Source organism: Astatotilapia calliptera, chromosome 1 (genome assembly GCF_900246225.1).
Source record: "Astatotilapia calliptera chromosome 1, fAstCal1.2, whole genome shotgun sequence".
NCBI lineage: Eukaryota > Metazoa > Chordata > Actinopteri > Cichliformes > Cichlidae > Astatotilapia > Astatotilapia calliptera.
This window is the reverse complement of record NC_039302.1, coordinates 14,808,856-14,832,258: the sequence shown is the minus strand read 5'-3', so window position 1 is coordinate 14,832,258 and position 23,403 is coordinate 14,808,856. Positions and strand designations below refer to the sequence as shown.

Sequence of the window (23,403 nt, the reverse complement as noted above, 5' to 3'; positions counted from 1 at the left end):
GCTGCTGCTGCTGCTGCTGCTGTTGGTCTGAGGTTGAGTCCGCTTGTTAGAGCTGAGCCAGCCAGCAGCCGGAGCGCGATCGCCGTCTGGGGAGCATAGATGTGCACAACCCCTGGAATATCCGTGCGCTGGAGAGGCCAGAACCGACCACCGTGGAGGACCGTCTTCATTTAGTCGTCATAAAGGAAAGTGCCACGGCGAAAGCATGGCGGTAGAAGAGGAAGGTCTCCGGGTTTTCCAGAGCGTTAAAATAAAAATAGGTAAGAGAAAAAAAATCCCTACCCCCAGCCTGAGCGCCTCAATGGATGGCCCCGTATTCACGGGTGAAGCAGGCAGTCAGTGAGGGGCTGGAGGGATTCGGATCTGTGTTGTTCAGCCTGGTATTGTAATTCAAATCACACGCTTTTTCCTCCCAGCGCACAGGCTAATTACAAAAATGAAAATGTTAAGGGGGGGGGGGGGGGACATTTCCAGAGATCCAAAGCTTTGGGGGATATTGTGGGAATTTGGCAGCTGGCATTTGGACCCAGATCATGTGCGTTTGATAGAAGTCTCCACATGCGGACTTGAACCGATTAGAAGCAAGCTGTGTGGCTGCACACCAAACATCCGGCTGTTTTTATTATTATTATTATTGTTATTATTAATAATAGTATTATGTATCTCAGATAAAGTAAGCCTTGATTTCGCCTAAGCTGCAGCCGGCCAGTCATGTTGTTGCACCCCTCCTCCCCTTATCCCTGCTTTCTCTGCACTCGCCCCCTTCCAAAAAGCTTTATGCATGACTGTCTAGCTATTGATTGTTAGCCCAGATTTCTATATTTAGAATTGTAGCTAGTCTCCAGTGGGTAACCCCGGTTTCTAGGAGGTATGTGGTGCACGCATATCTTGTGAATGGAGCCATGAGGACTCGTGCAGTGAGTGCTTTATTGAAGAAGACGGTATCCTAATGTAATTGTCTAACTGTAATATAGTAGTAACTGCATGTAAGCCCGCATATATCAAGCGCAAGAATTGATAATACCGGCTATAACAACAGTCCTGCTTTCATTTTTATTACTCTTTAATTGTTTGTGCAAAACAGTCTTATATGTGTACTTGCTCTTTTTTTTTTGTTAATGAATCTGTGGGACTGTTGCTAACTTTGGAAAATACTTAACAATAAACTGGATTTGCAAAGCAAGTTTTGAATACACGTTTCAGGTGTCATCAGAGGGAAGACTGTGACGTTTGTTTTGCGAGGGGAAGTGGTCCAAAATGCCGCAGCAGTCTGACCTGTTTGACAGCATGTTCACATGTTTGCCTTTTTAACATCAAACCACAGGGAGCAGACAATCATTTCCTCTGTGTGCTCTAACTGTTATCACGGGTCCTTTTCACTGACATCTGGCACCCAGTTCATCCCGTCTGTGCTGTCCACTTTGTTTTGACTCCAAACATGCAACAGAAGGGATGAACAGGGATGAAGGAGGGGTGGGGGGGATAAAAATTTACAATAAACACACATACAAGCTGTGTGCCAGCCAGTATTTCTGGGCACAAAACTCTCCGGTTGTCAGCTTCTCAGTTGAAGTTAGGCTTTGTTTCCAAGCTTCCAACCTCCAAGTGAGTTCCCAGGAGAAAGTTGGAGAAAGAACCTGAGTCAAGTTTATGAAGTACTCCCAGTGAGATACTATGCTCAGACTCAAGGGAGAGTTGGAATATTTAAATTACTATGGTCTCATTAGTTTGCTGCACTTTCTGAATGAGTGTTCAGCCGGCCAGCAGCTTTGAGTTCCTGTTCAGGAAAACCGAATGACTGGAGCAACTCTTCCCGTCACAGATGTGTTTCCTAGATATACGTCTGCTTACAGCTCATGCAAGAAAAGAAAGAAGTGGAAGACTCATATCCTTTAATTCAAGAAAAGAAAACTGTTACCAGTTAAAGTCCAGACCTGAATGTATCTTCAGTATTGAAAACAAATGCAGACACAGGACCGCTGTGAGTGTCATACACAAACATGTTGTATTTTATTACTGAAGAACTACTTAGGCATTAATATTAATGTGTAGTCAGCATTTCACTGTTAGTTGGTTTCATAAAAGCCAGTATAATATGAGCTTTCTTTTAGACATACCGATATTTGGCGATTTAAAAATCCGATATCCTGATATATCAGCCGATATTTTTCTTTATTTTTCAGACACAAAGCAAAAACACATTCTCCTTGATTTTGTTATGTATAGTTATTTGTTTAAATATTTAAATTTTGCCTGACTCTCCTCAGATCAGCTGGTTGTTGTTTGTAGCATTCCAAAGTCAATTGTTCCTAACAGGGAAGTTGCAGAGCTCCCCCTGGTGGACAAACCATGCGGTCACTGGTAACATAGTCGAAGGGTGTTTCTCCTGGCTATTTTTTTTTAAACTTTTGTAAATGTTAGCACTGCTGCATAGACAAATATTGGATGATATTGATACACACTCGCTACACTCAAGGGTTTTTGACTGTTTGTTGGACATCTTGTTGGACTGGAAGTTACTGGATTTTTTTTTTACTGTTTTTCTGAAATATAATGTGTTTATTATGGATTTACATGTGCTGAGGTCCATTTACCCATGCCTTTTTATATACCAAACTGCTCTCTAAACCTTAATTGAGAAAATAAAGCAGAAATTAACACATAAAAATAATATTAGTTGGAAGTTGTATTACATCGGCTTGCAAAATGTATTCCATCAGAGGTATAAAGTGTATGTAATCTAAAGTGGAGCTGTGTTACCCTGTAAACTTTTGCCAGTGAGGCATGATTACTGACACTCATGAGGAACATTTACTGTGCGTTTTCATCACTTCCGAGCACTGACCCAATGTTTCCTTCGTCCTTTTTCTTCTGTGTCATCAAACAGTGATGACAGTGGAGTTTATACTGTGTTGTTGCCTAGCAGCAGTCATACTTGCCATCAGTACGATTCCCATGGCGCTCTGCTCCCAGTAATGTCTGTGTAACGCTTGCATCACATTGTTTTCATCAAAGTCTTCTCCTTTGGCGTGAGAAGACATTTTGCTGATGACTCAGAGCTGAAAATTTGCCACATAGTTGAAGACCAGAGGCAGCGAGGGAGAAAGAAGGACTTATTATTGTAACGCTGTTCCAGGTGATGACTCGTCTCAGTTTCCTGGAGGAACACGCGAATGTCGGAAACTGAACGGGGCTACTGGGCCCGAGTCTGTACTGTCTGGGGAAAGACAGGAAATAGGAAGCTGCCCCCAAATGTCTTCCTGATTGGCTGGACTAGACTACAAAAGAATTGTGTTTTTTCCTGCATGGCAACAAGCTAATACAAAGCAGATGTAGTGAGATGCAGGGAGAAAGGGACAGAGGTGGTGTCTCACGTACAGGAGCAGGCTGCGCTCCGTCTGTCGGCGGCTGTGTCTGTGTCGGCGCTCGGAGAGATGGGAACTCTCAGTGGCACAGCTGGAGTTGGGACTTTGCACTAATTAACAACAACATATGTGCGTTTGGCCTCTCTGTTGCTGCTATGAACATAATCTGACAAACACAGTGCAATTGGACCGACCTACCGATTTGACTCATTTGGAAGTTTGCATTCCTGCGTACACCTCTGACAGCTTCATCAGGGAAAGTTATCACCATAGCCAATAACAATTTACAATCTACACAATAAGTAAAGCGTTGGAAGAAGCTTGTGCAAAAATACTCTGTAAGAAAATATGGAATAACAATCCTTAAAAGTGTGACAGTAGATTTTTTTGGTGGCCTTTTTTTGAGCACTGCCAAAATTCTCCCTGAATGTGTGTTTTACAGAAACCTGCCGTGTATTCAGTAAGCTTTTAATAATGAAAATGGAGTTACCTACAAAGGACAAACAGAAAAAAAGGGACCGGGAGTCCCGGCTCAAGCAAACAAAAGAGGAAGAAACCTGTGAAGTGACACACAATAGGTCCCCTAAACAAACAAAACTGAAAACAGTAGCGCCGGTAACTCCCAACTCAACCTATAGCTGACAAACAAAGCTGTAAAAGCAGCAGAAAAGAAACAGCCGATGGAGGTGAGGCGGAAGGAACGAACGCCCGAAACGCCAGTTGGCAACATTTTTATTCGTCGGTGAGCCTTCAGCAGCCAATCGGCGCTAAGAATAAATCAGACAATTGAGAGAGCAGGTTAACTAGAGTGACGATAAAAACACAACAAGAGGATTACTCGACCACCACGCCGGGGTCGTGCGTAACAGTCATTAACGGTTATGTGGAGCTGGTTCCCATCACCTAATAAATATCTGTCTCCTCAGCTGTTCAGTGCTTCCTGTACTCATCAACTAATACTAATTTGCATGCATATCAGCGCTGGGTGGGTTATGGGGTGTATAGAATTAGCTGAAAACCACCAAGACGTTGCTAATAGCACTGAACCTGAACTGAATGGAGTCTTTTCCGGGCTGATTCTGGCCCCCGGGCCTTACGTTTGACATCCCTGGTTTAAATCCTTTCACGGTGCGGTCATTGGCTGATTGTGTCATAGTGCAAGTCACCGGTTTGGTCTGGAATCGGTTCTCCGCATAAGCTGCGCACCCTGAACTGTTTTCATAGGCTTCATGTTGGTTGGCACAGCACTGTTGTGTTACTGCTTAATGGCGCCGTAACAATGCAAGTGTGATTTTTGGAAGTGGGAAAAAAAACACATAGTGAAAGAAACTGCACAGAGTCTGGAGGAGAAAAAGCGGTGGCGGTCCAGGAAACAGGAGTGCGCGGCTGACTTCAAGAGGCTCAGGCTGGGAGGGAGAATTTGGTTGGGAGTGACAGAGCGTCCCTCCCCTCCCTTCGCTTTGCCTTTCTCTTGATAGGTGGCCAACAGAGTTTCCCAAACTTCATTCTGTCCAGACTGAATAGGAGATGCGGAGTGACGGGTGGCTGCGTGTGGGGTCAGAAACAGTTCATGTGCGTGCAGCGTTGAAATCTGATTTAGTTTAATGGAAGTAACAAGATCAGTTTGGTGCTGTTATTACATGATATTCATCTACAGTAGATGCTTAATACACTGCATAAGCACAGTCCACTATTTTGTCCTAGAAGGCGAGGTGTGTTGGAAAAAAGTTTGCTGCTGTAAACGTGTGTGTTGACCTGTTCAGATGCAGACAGTGTAGGTGGCTTTAGGCTGGTGGAATAATCCGGTTTGTAATGTGTCCTCCATGGGAAAACAGAATGGGGAATAATGTGGAAGCATTGCCGTAGGCCCCGCATGCAGGGTCAGCACGGGTAAATAGAGGTCTGGAGAGCACGGCTCCTCCCGCGTGTCCTTCAGATGCCTCGTGGAACTGGAAGATGTCTACCAGCAAGCAGTGACTTAAGCGTGAAAGCTTTTAGTGGACAGAGAAACTCCCGTGTCACAGAGTGTCCTCTTGTCACGACTTTCGTGTGAAGTTGAACTTGTGTGGCAGGCGTCTGCACACACGCTGATTAAATCTGGTTTTGCAACAGCGTTTTCCTCCCCTGGCAACACCGGCAATGTCAACTTGCCACATGCGGGGACGTACACCCAACTCGCTCTCCCTTCCTGTGCTTGCAAAAGATAACGTATCTTTGTGTTTGCCAAGCCTGTTTGTGAGTCTGCGTGTGTGGAAAAATAACGGGTGGGAGGGTAAGAGCTCGTTTTACACCGTTTAATTGCTTTTTTTCTAGAAGTCATAAAAACAAACACAGAGATTTCTAAGAATTATGTGAACGGATAAAAAGCCCGGAGGCAGAGTTGAGGTTAAACTGACCAGAACGTAAAGGAAATAAAGAGCAGTGAAAGCAGCTCTCTGCAGCAGCTACACGCTGACGTGACACCGAATGAACGCATCAGGTCTCTGATCGGAGCTTAATTTAAGCCTAACTGTCCCTGCACAGTTGTGTGTGTGTGTGTGTGTGTGTGTGTGTGTGTGTGTGTGTGTGCATGTTTGTAGTTGTGTATTTTTGTTTCGCTCAAGTCAAGTTTTCCATTGAGACTTACGAATCTGTGTAACCATTAGCTCTGTGCAGCGGCAGAAAGAGATTGGGTTTGATCAGTAACTGAATCCTGGTTTATCACACAGTCTGTGCTGTGCAGCCTTTAACCATAAACTCCCTTTGTTTTCCATGCTGTTCCATGTATGCTCCTCCAGCAGCTGTTCTGGTTGGGTGGAAACTTCAGGATAAGACAGCTCAGCTGGATTCATGGGAGGCAGCTTGTGATAAGCTGCAGTGCGTTTGAAAGCACCTCGAAACGTCTTTGCAAACCTAAAGAAGTGCAGTTCCTAGTGCGGTACAGTCATCCAATGGACAGACAGTTCAATTCGCACTAATCGTCTCATTCATGATTTAAACGTTCATTTCCACACCTATGATTCCTGGTTTGGAAATACTTATTTATCTAATACTGGGGTTTGGCGCAGCTCTTTAGTCCATCTGTCTGAAACAAGTACTCCCAGCCCCCTTGCAGCTCCCTTTAAGGCAGGCTTGTGATTGGTTGCCCCTCATAAATGGATGGTTCAGGGTGCACTTGGTGACATTGTGAAAGCAAAACTCCCTTTAAACAGGAAGAACTCTCAGACAGAACCGGGAATTCTCAGTTTTTCATTAGAACCACCTCATGTCTTCTCCTGATGTTACATAATAAACCCTATGATGCAAATATCTGTGTGGACCTCAGAGCCAACAGTTCGTGCGATCGAGTCTTTCTTGCAGAAACTTGTTACTTTTCTTTTTTTCGTAAAAGTCTGGATGTCCAGGTGACGTTGAGACATGAGCTCAACAGTGGCTCAACCTTAATTTAGGAGTTTTTTTTCAACCATGACTGGATGTTGACAAAAGACGGCCAGCCGAGAGTTATTCATCGTCGATATCCCAGAGAATGTTATTTTAATGTTTTCACGCAGATAAAACGACACGTTCAGAGCCATACATGTGGCTACAGCCGAGTGTAAAACAAGTGCATCTGTTATATGGTTTAGTGAAACTTTTGCATGAAACCCTCAGCCCACGTAGGCTTAAAAAGTGGCCGTTCTTATCTACCACACCCCTTGTAGCCTCCTCTACCTGAAGCTGATTCTTCAAGTGTGATTTCCATGCTTAGATGAAAGTAAATCTCTCTGCAGCAGTGCTGACTTATAACAGCCCCCTCCTTTTGTAAAAACCTCAGAGTGGGTGAGGTTTCAGCAGCGCAAAGAAACTGGTGGGGCGGAAGCACGAGCACGAAACGGCTGTCTTAAAAGGTTAACAGGTTTTCACTGATTGCGGGTTTCAGGATGCCCTGGTGCAGGTTCGCAGCGGAAATTGTGGCTACCTGTTGTTGACTGTGTGGCTTATTTCTGACTGCACTGTAATCTGCTCCTGGGCCGTGTTTATTCTCTGAACTGGGCGTACTGATTAGTGCTCACCTTGGACAGTTATAGCTAAAGCACGGATGCAGTTTTAGAGAAGATTGCTTATTCTCTTTGTCACACGTGAATAGGACTTTCAGGCTGCTGGACATCACATGAGGTCATTCTCCCAGTGTGCAGAATGACTTCACAGCTCAGGACCAGTTTGAGGTTAACTTTGAAAGACGCGGTCAGCATTGGAGTTGCACTGTGCCAAGTGTCGGGCCTCGTTTGTGCCGAACTGTCCCACCCCCAACTGTTGCTTTAACCTCTGTCGTTGAAAGTGCAAAGTCATAGAGTGAGCATTTTTATAGGGCAAATTATTAATCAGATACTAAAAAAGTTGATTGGGAGATTAACTGATGCTAAAAATACATGTGGGCTGTGCTTCTGGTTTCAATTATAAAGCAATATTTCCTGCAAGAACAAAGTGCCAGCTGTGGAGATCCACCAAAAAGGCCTGCATACGTATGGGTGTGTGTGGGTGGGCGGGCGTAATGTTTTTATGTTTAGTCAGAAAAGACTGTAATGTCTTACAGTTTGGTTTCAGTTCTCGTTTTGACTCTCTACCCAGAAGCATCAAAGGAACTGAGCGGAGACAGAGGGATAATATAAATGAGTTTCACTCTTTTCCATTCTCACGGTGTCTCTCTCCGTCTTACACACACACACACACTCTCAGGGGCAACTGGGTTGTTCGCTGCTTTTAAACTTTGCCTTGGATCCAGTTGAAATTCCTTTCTCCTCATCTCATTTCCTGTTGTCGCTCTCTCCAAAGCTAACCGCTCTCCAGTTTTCTATCTGGCTGACTTCTCTCTCTCTCTCTCTTTCTGCAGTCTTCCTCGTCTCTCCCCCTTGATTGAGTACACTGCTTGTATTTTTCTCAGTAACAACCCCCCCCCCCCCCCCCCCACACACACACACCCTTCCTTTTCTTAAAGCCTGCGTTTCCCAGGCCTGCTACTTGAGCCCACGGCGACTCAAAGCATTCGCGCCTGTGTATCCTCGAGTGTGTTCGTGTCAGAGGGGATTAGAATAACGAGCCGAGCGGTGCGTCTGTAACTGTACGCCACAGCGTGGCCGACTGAAACCGGTCGACAGAAGGAGAAAGCCGAACATTCGCTGCATCCATCGCTTTGGCTTCGCCGACTTCCGTTTCCTCATTTCTTCCGTTGTTTTTTTTTCTTTCCTCTGCAGGGATGTAAAGTTTCTTTTTAAGTGTCTCATTCGGCTGTTCACTCTTCTCCTGTCATCTCAGCTCAGTGCCTCCCCCTGTTTTGCGTGCACACAGAAACACGTGCAAAGTGTGTGTGTGTGTGTGTGTTTGCTTGTTTTGCTCAGATACTAGGGCAGGATATTCTCCAAGGGCAGCTGCGGTGATGCTTGATGAAAAGAAAACAAAAACTGCTGTTGTTGTTGGTTTTCTTTCCATATTTTCTGCTTATTATGAATCGCGAGAGAACACACACACACACGCGCACACAGCTCTGGAGAAGTTGAAAAATGAACAGATGAAAAAAAAAAAGGAAGCAGCATGAGATGTAGGGAAAGTGAAATCAGGTTAAAGTATCTTGAAAGGGAAAACGAAAGCAGGCGTGAAAGACAAGTCCTGCACTGATAAAAACGCAAACAAAGGAGGCTTCAGACCAAAAGAGAAAAGGGATAAAAGGAAGAAAATGATAGGCAGGCTGAGACAGTGGATTACAGACTCTGGTTTTATAATAAAGTCTTTAATCTAACATGATGAATGGCAGGTTACTGAAGAGGCTTATCTTTTCTTTTGTAACAGGCTCACTCACTCGCCATCAAACATATACACACAAATATCTAAAAGTGGAGTTTGTATGCTCCACTCTCAGGCTGACAAACTCTCCTGGTCATCATCCAGATAAATAAAACGGTCCATCGCTTCTTCCTCTCCTGAACAGGAAACTGTCACACTGTACTTCTAATTGTGGTAAAGACAGATGGTTTGGCGTATTTACTACAGATCATGTCGTCTTTATAGAGCATACGATCATTTTCTGAGCATTGAGGCAGCAGCCAGTTTCATTTAGTTCCTCAGTAAAGCACAGCATGGAAACACTGTGATCCTTTATTGTAGCTGCCTTTATTTTAGCTTGTAAATTGCACAGTAACGCAGCTGTTCAGTATGCAAGGCCGAAGGTGGGAAATCAAGAAGATTCTTCTTCAAGCTTGATTCTGATGTTGTGTGTTTGCTTGCTTGCACAGTGTTAAGTATCGAGATGTTGAAGTCGAGTGACCGCTAATCATGAGATGCTAGGTTTGGACATTATGGGTGTGACAGCGTAGGATCAAGTGATAAAAGCGCCAGTCACAAAGGGATAGAGACTGGTTCCCGACCATCTGACAAACAGTTGGGGAGTGTTTGCTCGAGGTTGGAGGAAGTTGCTCTGAAGTCGATTGCTCAAGCTCCTGCCACAGAGGCCTGGAGACTGGCCATTGTTCCCTGGCAACCACAGGTTGCTGGGTAAAAATGTGTATTTCCTGTTGGGGAAAACCTCAGATTGCTTTGTTCACTAGTGGATTGTCGTGGTTGTCATGTTTTTCATGGAAGACCATGAATGAGCCAAGACCCAGAACTATAGTGAAACTGCCAGTTCACCTTCAAAGTAGAAGTTGTGCCTTGTGAAGCATGTTGGATTTTGCATCGAGGCACACCTTTTTACTTTGAAGCAAGGTCTTCTCAGTTTCAGGTTTGCAACACAGTTTTTCAAATTATGCTACTGCTTGGCTAGTAGTTAGTGAGCGTTTGCAGACAAGCCAGCGTCTTCCATGTAAACTATGGGTGACTGTGACAATCTGCTAGTGACCACCCTCACTGTGACCGATTTCTCTCAGCAGCCACTCGCTAACCAGTCCAGGAGTGGACGCTTTTTTTCTAGAGACTGGTGGTTGTATCATGTTTAATCTGACAGGCTGCTCCTCAGGAATGTGTAGGCTCTACTAATCAATCAGGGTCTGGAAAATGAAGCCAATGTGCAGGTAGCTAAGCTTGCAAATCCTAGAATCACACCTTTAGACTGGCTCCAACTTTCATTGGAATATTACCAAACTGAAGCTAGTAAGCTTAGTAAGCTAGCTAGCTAGCTAAAGTGCGTCGAAAACAGTTTTTTATGCCAACTTAAAAAGATGTGCGTTTTCACACTAAAATATTATTAACTCACTTTTGGTGCCAGTTTCAGATGGCTGTATGAGGAACACTTCGAACTTGCCTTCATTTAATTAAATTCAGTTCAATTTAGTTTTAGTTATATAGCGCCAAATCACAACAGCTGCATTTAGAGGCTTCAGTAATCACCTGACCTGAATATGTGCAGGAGATACGACACATTGGCAGTCGTAGAACTATATTCTTTATGTTGAACTCATAGGTGTCAACACCCCCATTATGCTGTTTCTAATTTGTATGAACATTAAACTCTATTCTAAATCACTTGACCGCACAAGTGATTAAGTTTTGTGTTTTTACCTAATGTTCCCAGATTGTCTACATATACAGTCCACATATTACATATAGCTTCAAACCATCATTTCAATCTTTCAACCCACAATCAGATTCAAAAGGTGTTGGCAGCTTCTGTCCAGAATAACCATAAATAGTTGAAAGTGGATGATATATCTTTGGTGGTTTAGCTGCTGTGGGACGATTTCAGTTCTCCACTTACTGCATCATTTTGATTAAAATGGTTGTTACCCACCATCTAGCGCTGGAAAGACGCGCTGTTAGATCACTTTGCACGGTCTGTTTACAAAGTGCAACACTTAGATACTGCAAAAACATGCAATTTGGGCAGAGTAGTGTCACCAAAATCATTTTGCACATCCTGTCGGTTATTGTGGGAACTTAAAAATAAAAATGAGACTTTGCCCTGCTTATATTGAGTCATCTATGTAAAGTTACTAACTTTACTGTAAAAAAAACAACAACACTGTTTACAAGCTACTTGTAAGACCTCATGATTTGAAACTTTTAACCCCTTGAATTATCTCAAGACTGATTAAAAAAAAATTGATTTAATCTGTGCTGGTTTTGTTTTTGTTTTTACTAAGTTGAGTCATTAAACACATTTGCACGCTTTAAGCACGCTCACTGGGAACGCTGTGGTAATCCCATGATGTTTCTGGTCACCAGGATGAGTGCAATCTGCAATCTTGCAGTTCGTGAATGAAAGCAGGTGGAAAACGGAGATTGGAGGGAATTCGGGTGCTCGGGGTGAATGAGGAGGATTACGGGACGCGATAAAGTAAATATGAGAAAATAAATGAGAGCTGCGGAAGCAAGGGAGCTCTAATGACAGTAGGAAGTAAAGGGATAAAGACAGAGATGAGAGGCAGTTACATCATCTTGAAAGGCAGATGGAGCTGTATAGTTTGCATCAATACGTCAAAGCGGTGCTGCGTGTGTCCTGTTAAAGAGCTCAGGTGTCGTCTTAATTTGTGAATGAATGTTGTTATTGTGAATTGTTGAGTGCACGAATCACGCAGTGCACGAATCAGCCTCCAGAGAAGCAGTCATAACACCGTGTTGTATTACAGACCCCACAGGGTGCACTTCACCATCTTTGTTTGTCTCAGCGAGGGTTTAAGGTTTATCCAGCGTCACGGACTGAAGGTGGAGGCACCAGATCGTATCTTCCTTGCAGCTGGCTGCTTGCCTGCTATCTATTTTACAAAAAACGAGTGGGAGTAACAACAGCGCATTGTGAAAACGCTCAAAGGACACATCTTGTGTTTTGCATTGTCAGCAAATCATTGATTTGACTGATTGTTTTGAATTTTCCTTGTGGGATTCGTTGAAGGAAATGTGGAACATCTTGCCCCACCTTCCTGGTTCTGTGATAAGATGCGGTTATCGGGAAGTCTTGATTATATAATGCCAGCAGGGGAATTATGTTTTAGTATTTATGGTAGGGCTGATTGAGTGGAACTTTAGTGGGGCTGCTGCATTAATGTGCAGCCATACTGACAAACAGGAAAAATAATTTGAAGATAGCCATCTGCTTTGCAGTTTCACGCCCGGCTATTTGGTGTCAAATGTCAACTCTCTCCCCTCCCCCCTAGGGTCAGCCGCAGGGTCGGAAACCCGGCAGTGGAGATTTCTGGCTTAGTATCTCTGATGTGTTTCCTGGTGCAGTAAATGTAATCAAAGTTTATATTGTTATGTATCATATGATAAGGCAGTGGTTCCTAATGTGTGGATTCACTCCCAAGATAAATACAAAGTGACGCAGGATGATGGAGGAGTTCCTCATCGGGGCTCTAGAAATCTTTAATAGGATCCTCTTTAAAGGATAAAAACATAAGGAGACATGCTAAATATGAGGTAAGGTAATGTAAAAGGCAGAAATGTGGATAAAGAGAAGTACTGCCTTAAAGAGAAAGTGTCAATTTATCAAATAGCATCACCCGCCCTTTAAACTAATGCTTCTTACTGTGAAGACGTTTTAAAGCCAGAAATAACAGAGCAGCGTATGCTAGCAGTGTCAGATAACCACACAGACAATGAAGCGTTACTCAAGCAGACGTTCACAATGATGGTTAACACTGTGAGTCCCCCCCAGGGTAAAGAGGGTAATGGCTAAAGTGGATGCACGTCTTCATAAATGAGAATAAATATGCCCTGCGGGACCAGAGTACCACCTCTCCGGTTTGTGTGTTTGTGTGTCTCGGTGGGTGGCTGGATCACATTTTTGTTAAAGGGAGTGCTGACACACATGTTTGACATACAGGAAGTGTCCCACGCAGATTCATTCATTCACAGATGTTACATCACAGACACAGGCATGCTCGCGGACACGGCGTTCACATGTCGCACATTGTTTTCTGAGGCCACGGTTTTATATATCTGCACATAAAAACAGCCGCCCTGGCAGAGCTAAGCTCATTATACATGGTGTCGGATGTGGTTAGGTAATGACAATGAGAGTGCGCGTTGGGACACTGTACCAGCTCTGGACCCCTCCTCCCTCCTTCATACACTCATCTCTAAAACAACAAACTTTACATAATGTTTCTTTTCAACCCTTTCCTAGTTCTTTAATAAATAATGACCTGTAGCCTGAATAAACACATTGTTTTTTTCCTACTTAATATGCCTCCTTTGTTCTTTTCATTGTGCAGGAGAAGCAAAAAACATCCCTCCGTACCCGGGGCCAAACAAGATGAGGGACTGTTACTGCACAGTCAACCTGGACCAAGAGGAAGTCTTCAGGACCAAGATTGTGGAGAAGTCACTTTGGTACAGGCCCACCTGTCCATTTTTACTTCTGTCTTTTTAACTTTGCTTCTAAACTTTTTGGTGTGTAGTTACAGAAATATGCAGTTGCGACATTTAAATAATACCTAAAGGCAAAGCTGATCATGAATTTAAACAAAAAGAAGCACCAGAGTATTAAAAATGGCAGCTGGAAAGGGAAAACGATTGAGGTGTCTCACCTGATGTCAGCGTGTCCACCATAGTGGAGATGGTTCAAAGACAACATGTTTTAAAAGGCACAACTTTTATTTTGAAGGCGAACCTCCTCCATTTCCAGGTTTGCTGCACAGTTTCACTACAGCTCCGAGAGTAGCTGTGCAGTGTCCATCACAAAAGAAATCACAAAAAGTTTTAAGTCAGTCATTCAGGAAATATTGTCCATTTGTCCCTAGCGACAGTTGTTGCCGGTTGCAGACCAGTCTCCAGACCTGTGTGACTTGTTAACTTAAACCTATACTGTCACAATGACTGTTACATATCTAAAATATCAGACGTTTACATGGTTACATGTGGTTAGTGGTCACATGTCTGCAAAACCTCAGTACGGCCTAAAGATGTTTTGACATATATATGACCTATAGTTTGTTCTGGTCTCAACCAGTGGATGAGTTTGTAATCTGTAGCTTTTTCCTGTGGTTTGGTTTCTGTTCACGCAGAGAAAACTCCAAGCCAACCGAAACGCGTCACTACAAACGACGTGAAAACATTCAGTCTGCTTGTTGTCAAGATGCATCTAGGGCAGGAGAACAAGATAAAATATAGGAAAGATGTCCTAATATTTGTATTTTTTTGGCATCAGACTGAGACCATCTGAGTGGGATTACGGTTGTCACATCTTCACATACGACCAACGCCAAGGGAGAAAATGAGCCATCTAAACAGACTAAGCCGGTGTTCCTCAGACCAATAAACTACTATTATTTTCACTTTATGATATCTGCGCTGTTGCTCACACTTGAGGGAAAGCAGAGACTAAATCGATGGAGTCGAAATGTACTTAGCCCGCGAGGGCTTTATTTTCATTGTCTCATGTGATTCATTGACAAAATCAATCACTGCTGAACAAGGAAAGAAAAATAAATGTGGCTGTGATGTTTACACAGAGGGGAATGTACCCTTACCTTACCCCAACTAAGACACACCAGTTCAGACAACACTGAAAAATACTGTGGAGGCACGAATAGTTTGCAGATTAACCAACCAGTCCATCAATTAGCTCACTTTAAACTTGATAGGCTGCTTTGTTACTTTCCAAGCACGACATCTTGTATTTCATAGAATACTTTACATTGAAATACTGCTATAGTAGTGAAAGTATTACTTTAAAATATGACGCTGTTTCCAGACAAAGATGAAATAAATGAATTAAAAGGCAGTTATTTGGTGTCGAAGATAATGCAGCACCACTTAAATGGCATGGTTCACAACAGGCTGTAAAGGGGTACAGTGGTACTGAAACCCACTGCATTCACAATACCAAGAAAAACTTGCACACTGTCTTTCTCAGTATGACTTCTCTATCTAAACCAATAGTTTCTCACGATAATGAAAGATCCGATCATTTTTTCTTTGAATAATTCCAAAGCCTTTTATTGCATTCGTGACTTGAATCTGCATTTTGCTATATCTCTTTGTCCAGAACATGTTGCAGACATGTGACCTGAATTTCTTCTCTCAACTTTCAAAATCTCGCCATCTGTGTTAGTCGTGCAGCTTGCTTTATCAGACTGATCACAGTTCCTCTCTTCTCTCCTGCAGTCCGTTCTACGGGGAGGACTTCTACTGCGAGATCCCGCGTAGCTTCAGGCACCTCTCCTTTTACATTTTCGACAGGGATGTCTTCAGAAGGGACTCCAGTATCGGTGAGTAGGCAACTGCTCCTCTCGATAAAAAAACCTCACCGTTTCACCTCTCGCTACGGGCGTAACGATTCTGAAACCAAGGCAAAATTCTGTAGTGTGAAACCCACCCCACCCACCCACCCTTTGCTTCAACTGTTGAGCTCTCTGTCCTCTGTCCCAGAGCAGGCATGCTGAGACAAACCTCAGTGCAGCAGCTCAGTGTATAAGTGTAAACACAGACAAACAAGTTATATGTTGCGTGGGGGGCCATGGTAAATATACTCACCACAGGTTTTTACTGTTCTTACTCAAACCTCCCACTGTTTTTAGGCATTGTCCTGTGATTGGATGTTAAATTGTTAGCCGTATCTGATTAGGCGCTTCCATCGTAGGCAGGCAGAGCCAGATAAGTGACAGAGTCACAACTCGAGATTTTTACAGGTTTAAATAAACAAAAACAGCTGCATGAGAGCATAATGCAGAACGATGCAAGCATGGCGGTGGTGTCGTTATTCTTTTTGCAAGGAAGTTTGTTTAGGTGGATGCACGCACCTGGTGAAACCATTCATTTGTGCTGAGGGTGTAAAATCAAAAATAGCACCTTAGTGAAGGTCACAGCTGACATTTAGCTGACTTAACCTTTTTCCATGCTCAGCACATCAGCTGTTAAATGAAAGGGAAACAGCCAGTCAGAGCGGAACAAGAGCGTCCCTCCCACTGATCAGTCCAGCACCTACCGCAGACTCAACCACGCTTCACTTCCTGTGTTTTGATTTGCAATCGTGGGCGACTGGTCTCTCATACTTATTTCTACAGAACCATCAATAGGTACCAGTGTCTGTCTCCATGGCAACGTACAGACTCATTGATGTTTAATTGATGTTTTTCCCACGATCCAGGATCTCTCTGTTCTGGGTTGGGACACCTTTTCAAACACCATCAATTACAGCAACAGCTAAGGATGCATTATTTCCTTTTTAAAATGTTATTTTTTTTCTGCCCAAAACCTCTCATCTGAGGTTGGCAGTTTGGATTTTGAGGTGAAACATCAGAATAACTTGTACTGACATTCAGTTTTTAAACTGATGTTCTTGGAATTTGCACTTGTTTGGAAATTACTCCAAGAGACCTTCCCAACTTGTGTAAATCTTGAGTTCTCCTTAGATCTTCACTGAGTTCCTTGGACATTTCCATTGTTCTCAGTATTGATCAATCCAATGAGTGCTGTCAAACAAATCCTTTATTGCTGGCAAAGACAAACTACCAGCTAAAGTCAAACATGATCGTTACAGTTCAAACAAATCGTTAAAAGCCCCCAAATTATCGTGAAACATTGATGCCCACGATTATGGTATGTAAACTTGTGACCACAACTGCATATATATATATATATATATATATATATATATATATATATATATATATATATATATGTATATGTATGTATATATATATATATATATATATATATATATATATATATATATATATATGTATGTATATATATATATATGTATATATATATATACCATCATATATGTGTATCTGTATAGTGGGTATGACTGCTTTATCGCAGAACAATGTTTTGGCTACAAATACGTGTCAAAGGTGTGTGTTTGTTTGTGTGGGCGGATGTTTCTATCATTGGGTGTGTCAGTGTGTACTGGTGGGTTTGGATATGCAGCGTGGGTGTGTGTGAGGTCTCAAGCACCACACACACAAATGGAAAAATTTATGTGTGTGTGGGTATGTGTGTTAATGTCTGTGGGTGTTGCAAACCCCTGCTCTGACTGATTTCAGAAAAGAAATGACTGGAGTCATTTCCAGGGTACTGAAATGCACGTTGTTGTATTTCTGTGCCAGGTGACTGTGTGCATTAAAAAGCAATTGGCATGTGGTTTTACAGTACATGAGCAGACATGTAAGTATTTGTGTAAGAGTTTGTCAAGCATTCACGATCTACGTCACACTGAAGTACGCAGGCTTTTTGGGATGCATGAATTGAGTTGTGTTTTTCAGCTCATTTATCTTTGTGTGCTAACATGTGCGTAGGCAAGGTTGCCGTGAAGAAAGAGGACCTGCAGAAATATCACGGGAAAGACACCTGGTTCCAGCTACAACCTGTCAGCGCTGACTCAGAGGTGCAGGTCAGTACAAAGACACGGAGACATACTTTTATAACAAAACTAAGTGTGCACTTTTCATCTCTTCCTCTCTTTTTGTACAATCTCTAGTTGTTGTTTTTTTCTACAGCTTTAAAGGGTTTTTATATCTCCCCTAAAAATGTGTACAGTTAAAATTGAAAGCTGGCATTAAATACTTTTAATGTCAGTCAACATTCAAAGCAAACCTAAACCATAAATCATCACTGGTAAGAGAAACCCTTTATTTGGGTCAGTCTTATAATAGCATTTCTAATTTCTCCACTTAATGCAAATTTAACAGTTCACAGCATTAATCCCATCACACAGCTGCACAGTCATGTTCCCCTTTTTTCCCCGTACACTGATAAGCTTCTTTGAAAATTTTCACAAAAAAACATAGTGTGAAAAAAGACATTGTATTAGATTATTGTAAGCCCACATTGCTTCATTATCACCCTCCTTTTATTTGTTGGTGCCACTGTTGTTTCGATGTGAGTTTATTCCTTTTGATTTTTAATATAAACTAAACAGTTGGTGGCAAACACATTGTCAGGTAAAATCTTAAAGTCTCAAAGTCTTAAAATTTTAACCCAGCACATGAAAGAGCCCCAATTCGAGACCAGGTATAGACACAAATCTCTGGTAGGGTTGGATCAGGAAGGGGATCTGGTGTAAAAAATCTGACAAATCAAATATGTAGTTCCTGCTGCTGTGGCGACCGCCCCTGTGAATAACAGAGCACCTGAAAGAATAGGCTAGCTGACATTAGCTAGTGCTTGCTAATCAGAATCAATACTGAATACTAGGCTAAGGTCACCTTCTCAACCAGGTGCGCCACAGTGGTACCCCAGCTAATGTTAGCTAACTTTCGCTAACAGTACCTCAAGCTAAACTTAGCAAACATGAATTTACATTACTTACCAGTCTTCATTTTATGTGTTGATAGCCCAGCTAATGTTAGCTAACTTTATCTAACACTAGCTGAAGTTTTTTAACATTAGCTGACATTTTCAAACATTAGCCTTCAGTACATGGGTCACCTGATCAACCCGGTGAGCTATAGTGGCACCTCAGCTAATATTAGTTGCCTTTAGCCAACATTAGCAGACACTAGTTTTTGATACATGGGTTGCCTGTGAGCTATAGTGGCAAACACTAGCTTAGGTCTGTCCTTAATCTAATATCAATTAGGGTACCTAATGTTAAGAACTTGTGTCACTTTACTTATTCATACAGTAAATCCTCTTTTAATAAGCTGTTTGGTTTAAGGGAAAAGGGCCCTGCTTAAAAATCATATTCCTGAAGATAAGGTACTAAACAGCACTGTTTTGGTACGGAAATACAAGTGTTTTAAATGTACTCATATCAAAACTTTTAAATATTACACCTTCCCTCCACCATGTATAGATGTAGTGCATCTGTGTGTTTGTGTCTGAATTGGGGCAGAACCCAAACAAACAGACTGTGTGTGCACCTGAAACATTTGAGACTGGAGGGTCAAAGTCACCTGCGTCTCTGTGTCTACATAAAAAACATTTGTTCACCTCTAAGAGTTAACGTGCAGCTTTTATAATATTACTCTATGCTCTCTATTTGCCATGAATGAATGAAATTAATGGCTAAATGTCAGCTGATTGACAGATGTGAGAGCTTATGTTTGGACTGCAGGTTTTTGTTTTCATTGACTCATCTTGTATGACAAAGATAAAAGAAGTGTTTGCGGGAAGATTAAAGGACAGCGCTGTATGAAAGGGTCGTTTTAATGTTCAGTGTAGCACTGTTTGCAGTCTCTCTGTTACCACTGATGTGTCTGTCAGTTGCTTTGTCCTCTTTCCCCTCGCTCACAGCCAGTCGCGGCAGATGACTCTCTTTGAGCTTGGTTCTGCTGGAGGTTACTTCCTGTTAAAAGGGAGTTTTTCCTTCCCACATTTACCAAGTGCTTGCTCGCAGAGGGGTTGTGTGATTGTTGGGGTTTCTTTCGTTTTAATATTGTAGGGTCTTCAACTTGTTGTTATGATATGTACAGATTTCGTTTTATAGCACTTGTCCACCATACTTATTTATTACATGTGCAGTATTCTCTACTATTCACTATTCAGCAGTGTCACTCACCCACACACATGCACACACAGAGTGTGAGACACAGTGAACAGTGAACAGTAACATCTGCAGACAGATGGGTGTGTGTAGCCCTAGAGCAGTGGTCTGAAACAGAGAGACATTCATGCGAGGAGCTGGGGAGAGGAAGGATGTGTGAGAGAATGAGACAAGAGAGAGAAAAGTGAATGTGATGGATCAGATGAAGTAGGAAGATAGAGTGTCTCTCTTCTCTTTTCAATAGAGGACACATTGTTTTGCCTGTGTGCACATGTGTGTGTAAAGTGTGCGTGTGTTTGTTCTCTCAGCTTGAATCGTGCAGAAAGAGCCAACGCCTGTAGGTTTGCATACTGATGCTGTTAATTAATGGAGTTTTTCTAGACAGCTGCATCGCTGCACTGTCATCATGTCATTAATCCAATCACTTCAGAGGAAGAATAACTTCAGCATGATGTTCAGGCTCAGCTATTTTCACAGTGTCTCTGTTACTGAAGGAATTCCACTTGTTCATGATTGTGTGTTTTTGTTTTGTGTGGGGATTTATTAGAGATAAATTACTCCGTATTTCTGTGTGTGTTGAATGAAACTCCCTCTCCATGGATCGGTCCTATTCTGAGAAACTGTTTCACGCCTTAGATAAGATTAAGAAACACCAAGTTTGCACCAGATTGCATGTCGGTTTCAGTTTCAGATTTAGCAGAAATTTGTCTTGTTACACAAACCAACTGTATTTCCTGTACACACATCAGGGTAAAAATCTGCAGAGGGCTGAATTTTATGCTGTGTTCTCAGTGGACAAACAATGGGCTAATAACAGGTGTCTCTGTTTTTGTGTCATGCAGGGAAAAGTGCACCTGGAGCTTCGTCTGAGTGAAGTCATCACGGACAGTGGCGTCATCAGCCATAAACTGGCCACACGGTGAGGCCACTCATACACACAAACACGTAAACACGCAAAAAATGCTTGGATTTAATGTACATTTTTTACCCGCATTGCCATACCATCTTTCTTTGTACCACTATGGTGCTAACAGGCGGTGACAAAGACACTTTTTTTGTACATGGCCCTTTGTTGTTTGAAAATGTGACTGTATTCACATGTGACTGGTAAACTTAAGCGATGAATAATGATAATTGTGCTCATGGATGAATTATTACGCTTACGACTGTGTGCGCTTGTTGGTTTTTCAGCCTTTGTAGCGTGTAGCAGTACAGGCTGATGACGAGCCAGCGTGGCTCTGTTCCCAGTGCACATCGTGGGTAAGGAGCTTAGAGTGGAAAGCAGCAGGTCATCTAGTCAGATTTCTCTAGAAAGACACGTGTACGGCAGAGACGGGGAGAGCCTTGTCCATTAAGCAAAAAAGTCTTAGCCATTATTAATTTACCGTTAAAGTGTTGTAAACTGGAGACCCAGCTTCATTCACGTCTTCAGAGTTGAGTCCCGTGTGGGTTTTTTACTAAGAGTTACATTTTAAGCACGTTGTTGTCTTGTGTAGTTTTTGTTTGATGCTACACACAGGGGGCTTTTTTTAAAAGCAAGTACATAGCTAGTTTCAGTTTCCATAAATCACAAAAACACAGATGATGGTTATATCAATTTAAACCCCCTTCCCATCTCTCAAAGGGAAAAACATGACATGCTGGCAGACGTTAGTACTCATTTTACAGCAGAATACCTCAAACACAAAGTCAGATATGTTTCTGATTGAACTCCACACCCCCCGAGGGTTTAGGACTACAACTATGAAGTAAGTGTGTAGCCTGCTGATTTATACTGAATGAATTCCTCAATTCAAGTGGTGTTTAAACTATTTTAAGAAACCACTATCACCCAAAAAAAGAAGCAGAAGCAGCAGGCTGTATTACGTTTTATTAAAATTACTGCAAAAGTATAAACAAAATAAGAAGAAGGCTTCAAAGTTTTTAGTCTTATTACTTTAGAGTATTCCCAGAGTTAAGATCTCTTCTTATCTTGTCTGAATTTATATGAAGTCAGACAGAGTGGCTCCATAGCCCTGAGTTTGACTCTAGGGGACACAAATCCCTTGGGAGTTGTATCAGGAAGGACATAGTGTGTAAAAATGTAACAGTGGCAAGTCCTTGTGAATTAGGTAGAGCTGAAAGCTGAAAGTAGGATATAAAAACAGACATAGCCACCATGACATCATGCATTGGTTTCTGAACTCTGCATTTTAATGCCTCAGTGTCAGCATGTTAATTTTGTGTACTTTTTTAATAACTAGAGGTTGGTGAGTTGACGTATAAGCTAGTAAAAACAAGCTTGTTTGGTAAGCTGTATCTGTACACTCTGCAGGTCGGTTTCACAGAAACAGATACCAGCTAATTAATGCCAAGCCAGAACCAACCTCACAACATGTCATAATTCGCTACACAGCGAACCATATCATTTGTCAGGTAATTTAATTATAAATGCTCCAAAAGGCACCAACACCACAAACCGAGAGGTCAAGCGTGACTGGAGTAACTGGAAGCTGCCTGTCAGTCAAACGGACTATGCCCTTAACTCTAAGACTTAACAGCTGTCTAGATAACAATATTTAGACTTGAGAGTTATAAGAATAAATTCCCACTGTATTTATGAGTGGGGAACATTTGCACTGAGACAATAAAATCTTTTTTTTGTGTTTTAATATCGGGCTATAAAAATGCATCTTAATACATGCTTAATACATACTATTAAGTATTGAGATACAAGTATATTAATGTAGAGTTGACATTTCAATGTGGGACTCAGCCTCAAGTGGTGATTAGAGGAACTGCAGTTTTTGACACTTTTTAGTCCCAGAGGTTATTGCTAGACTTAAAGGTACAGTGGGGAAAATCTCACCACTAGATGTCAGTAGATTGCAGATTCAGTTAACCGAATTCTGTTTTTTACCCCACTTAATTCAAGTGCATAACCCTAGCTACGGTGGCCACTGTAGGACAAACTTATTTTTAAAAAGACCCATTTTCAGGTGATAAAACATATCTATGATCCTTCACGGCTTCAGTCTAAAGGCGCAAATATGAATTAAAATTTGCCTTCACAAATTGTTCCAACTTTAGCGTACTGCTTATGTCTCTAGCTTGTCCCTAGTCGATCTTGACTGCTGTATTCTAGATGCCTCAATCTGACCTCTCAGTAATATCTACATGTAGTGCTACATGTAGCCTCGAGCCTTTAGGGATCAGTAACGGTTTGTAGTGCTCGCTTGTTTCTAATTTCCACCTTCAGTATTTCTTTTCCCCATTTCTCTTTCTTTTTTCTCTCAGCTTGCAACCGCAAATATCACTGACTCAGAGTCCCCTGAGGCAGTGTATCAGAGTTCATGCAGGCTCCTTGTGGGCCCTGTTTGGAAACAGACAGGTAAACAAAATGCTGAGAAAACTGATGACTCGAGACACTGACAGGCAGATTGGAGCTGGTCGTGTAAAACCATGGGGGACATCAGGAGATAACAAGTGCCTTATAACGTCCCTGCTCTCATATATCGCAGTGGTGTAGCCATCAGAGACACTGACTCATAATCACATCCACTCTATTTGTCTCGGCTGTGATGTAATTAGTTTCTCTTTTATTTGAGTGATATTGTTTTTGACAGGAAGCATGGGTGCAGCGGTGAAGCACATTAACCTAATATGAGTAATGTGGACTAAAAC

General features: G+C 42.2%; 1 protein-coding gene across 4 annotated transcripts in view; it reads left to right on the top strand.

Annotated features, from left to right (window-relative positions):
• The window catches only part of rasa3 (RAS p21 protein activator 3), a 40,368-nt gene continuing 16,965 nt past the window's right edge, over window positions 1-23,403 (top strand). For 3 of the 4 annotated variants that reach the window (XM_026165577.1, XM_026165569.1, XM_026165561.1), the window contains exons 1-5: window positions 2-260; window positions 13,523-13,640; window positions 15,417-15,520; window positions 17,552-17,646; window positions 20,583-20,659. In XM_026165577.1, the coding sequence (XP_026021362.1) occupies window positions 206-260; window positions 13,523-13,640; window positions 15,417-15,520; window positions 17,552-17,646; window positions 20,583-20,659 (449 nt within the window). In that variant the 5' untranslated portion in view covers window positions 2-205. Of the gene's footprint in view, window positions 261-13,522; window positions 13,641-15,416; window positions 15,521-17,551; window positions 17,647-20,582; window positions 20,660-23,403 lie in introns of all 4 variants that reach the window. The other variant, XM_026165555.1, reaches the window with a different exon arrangement.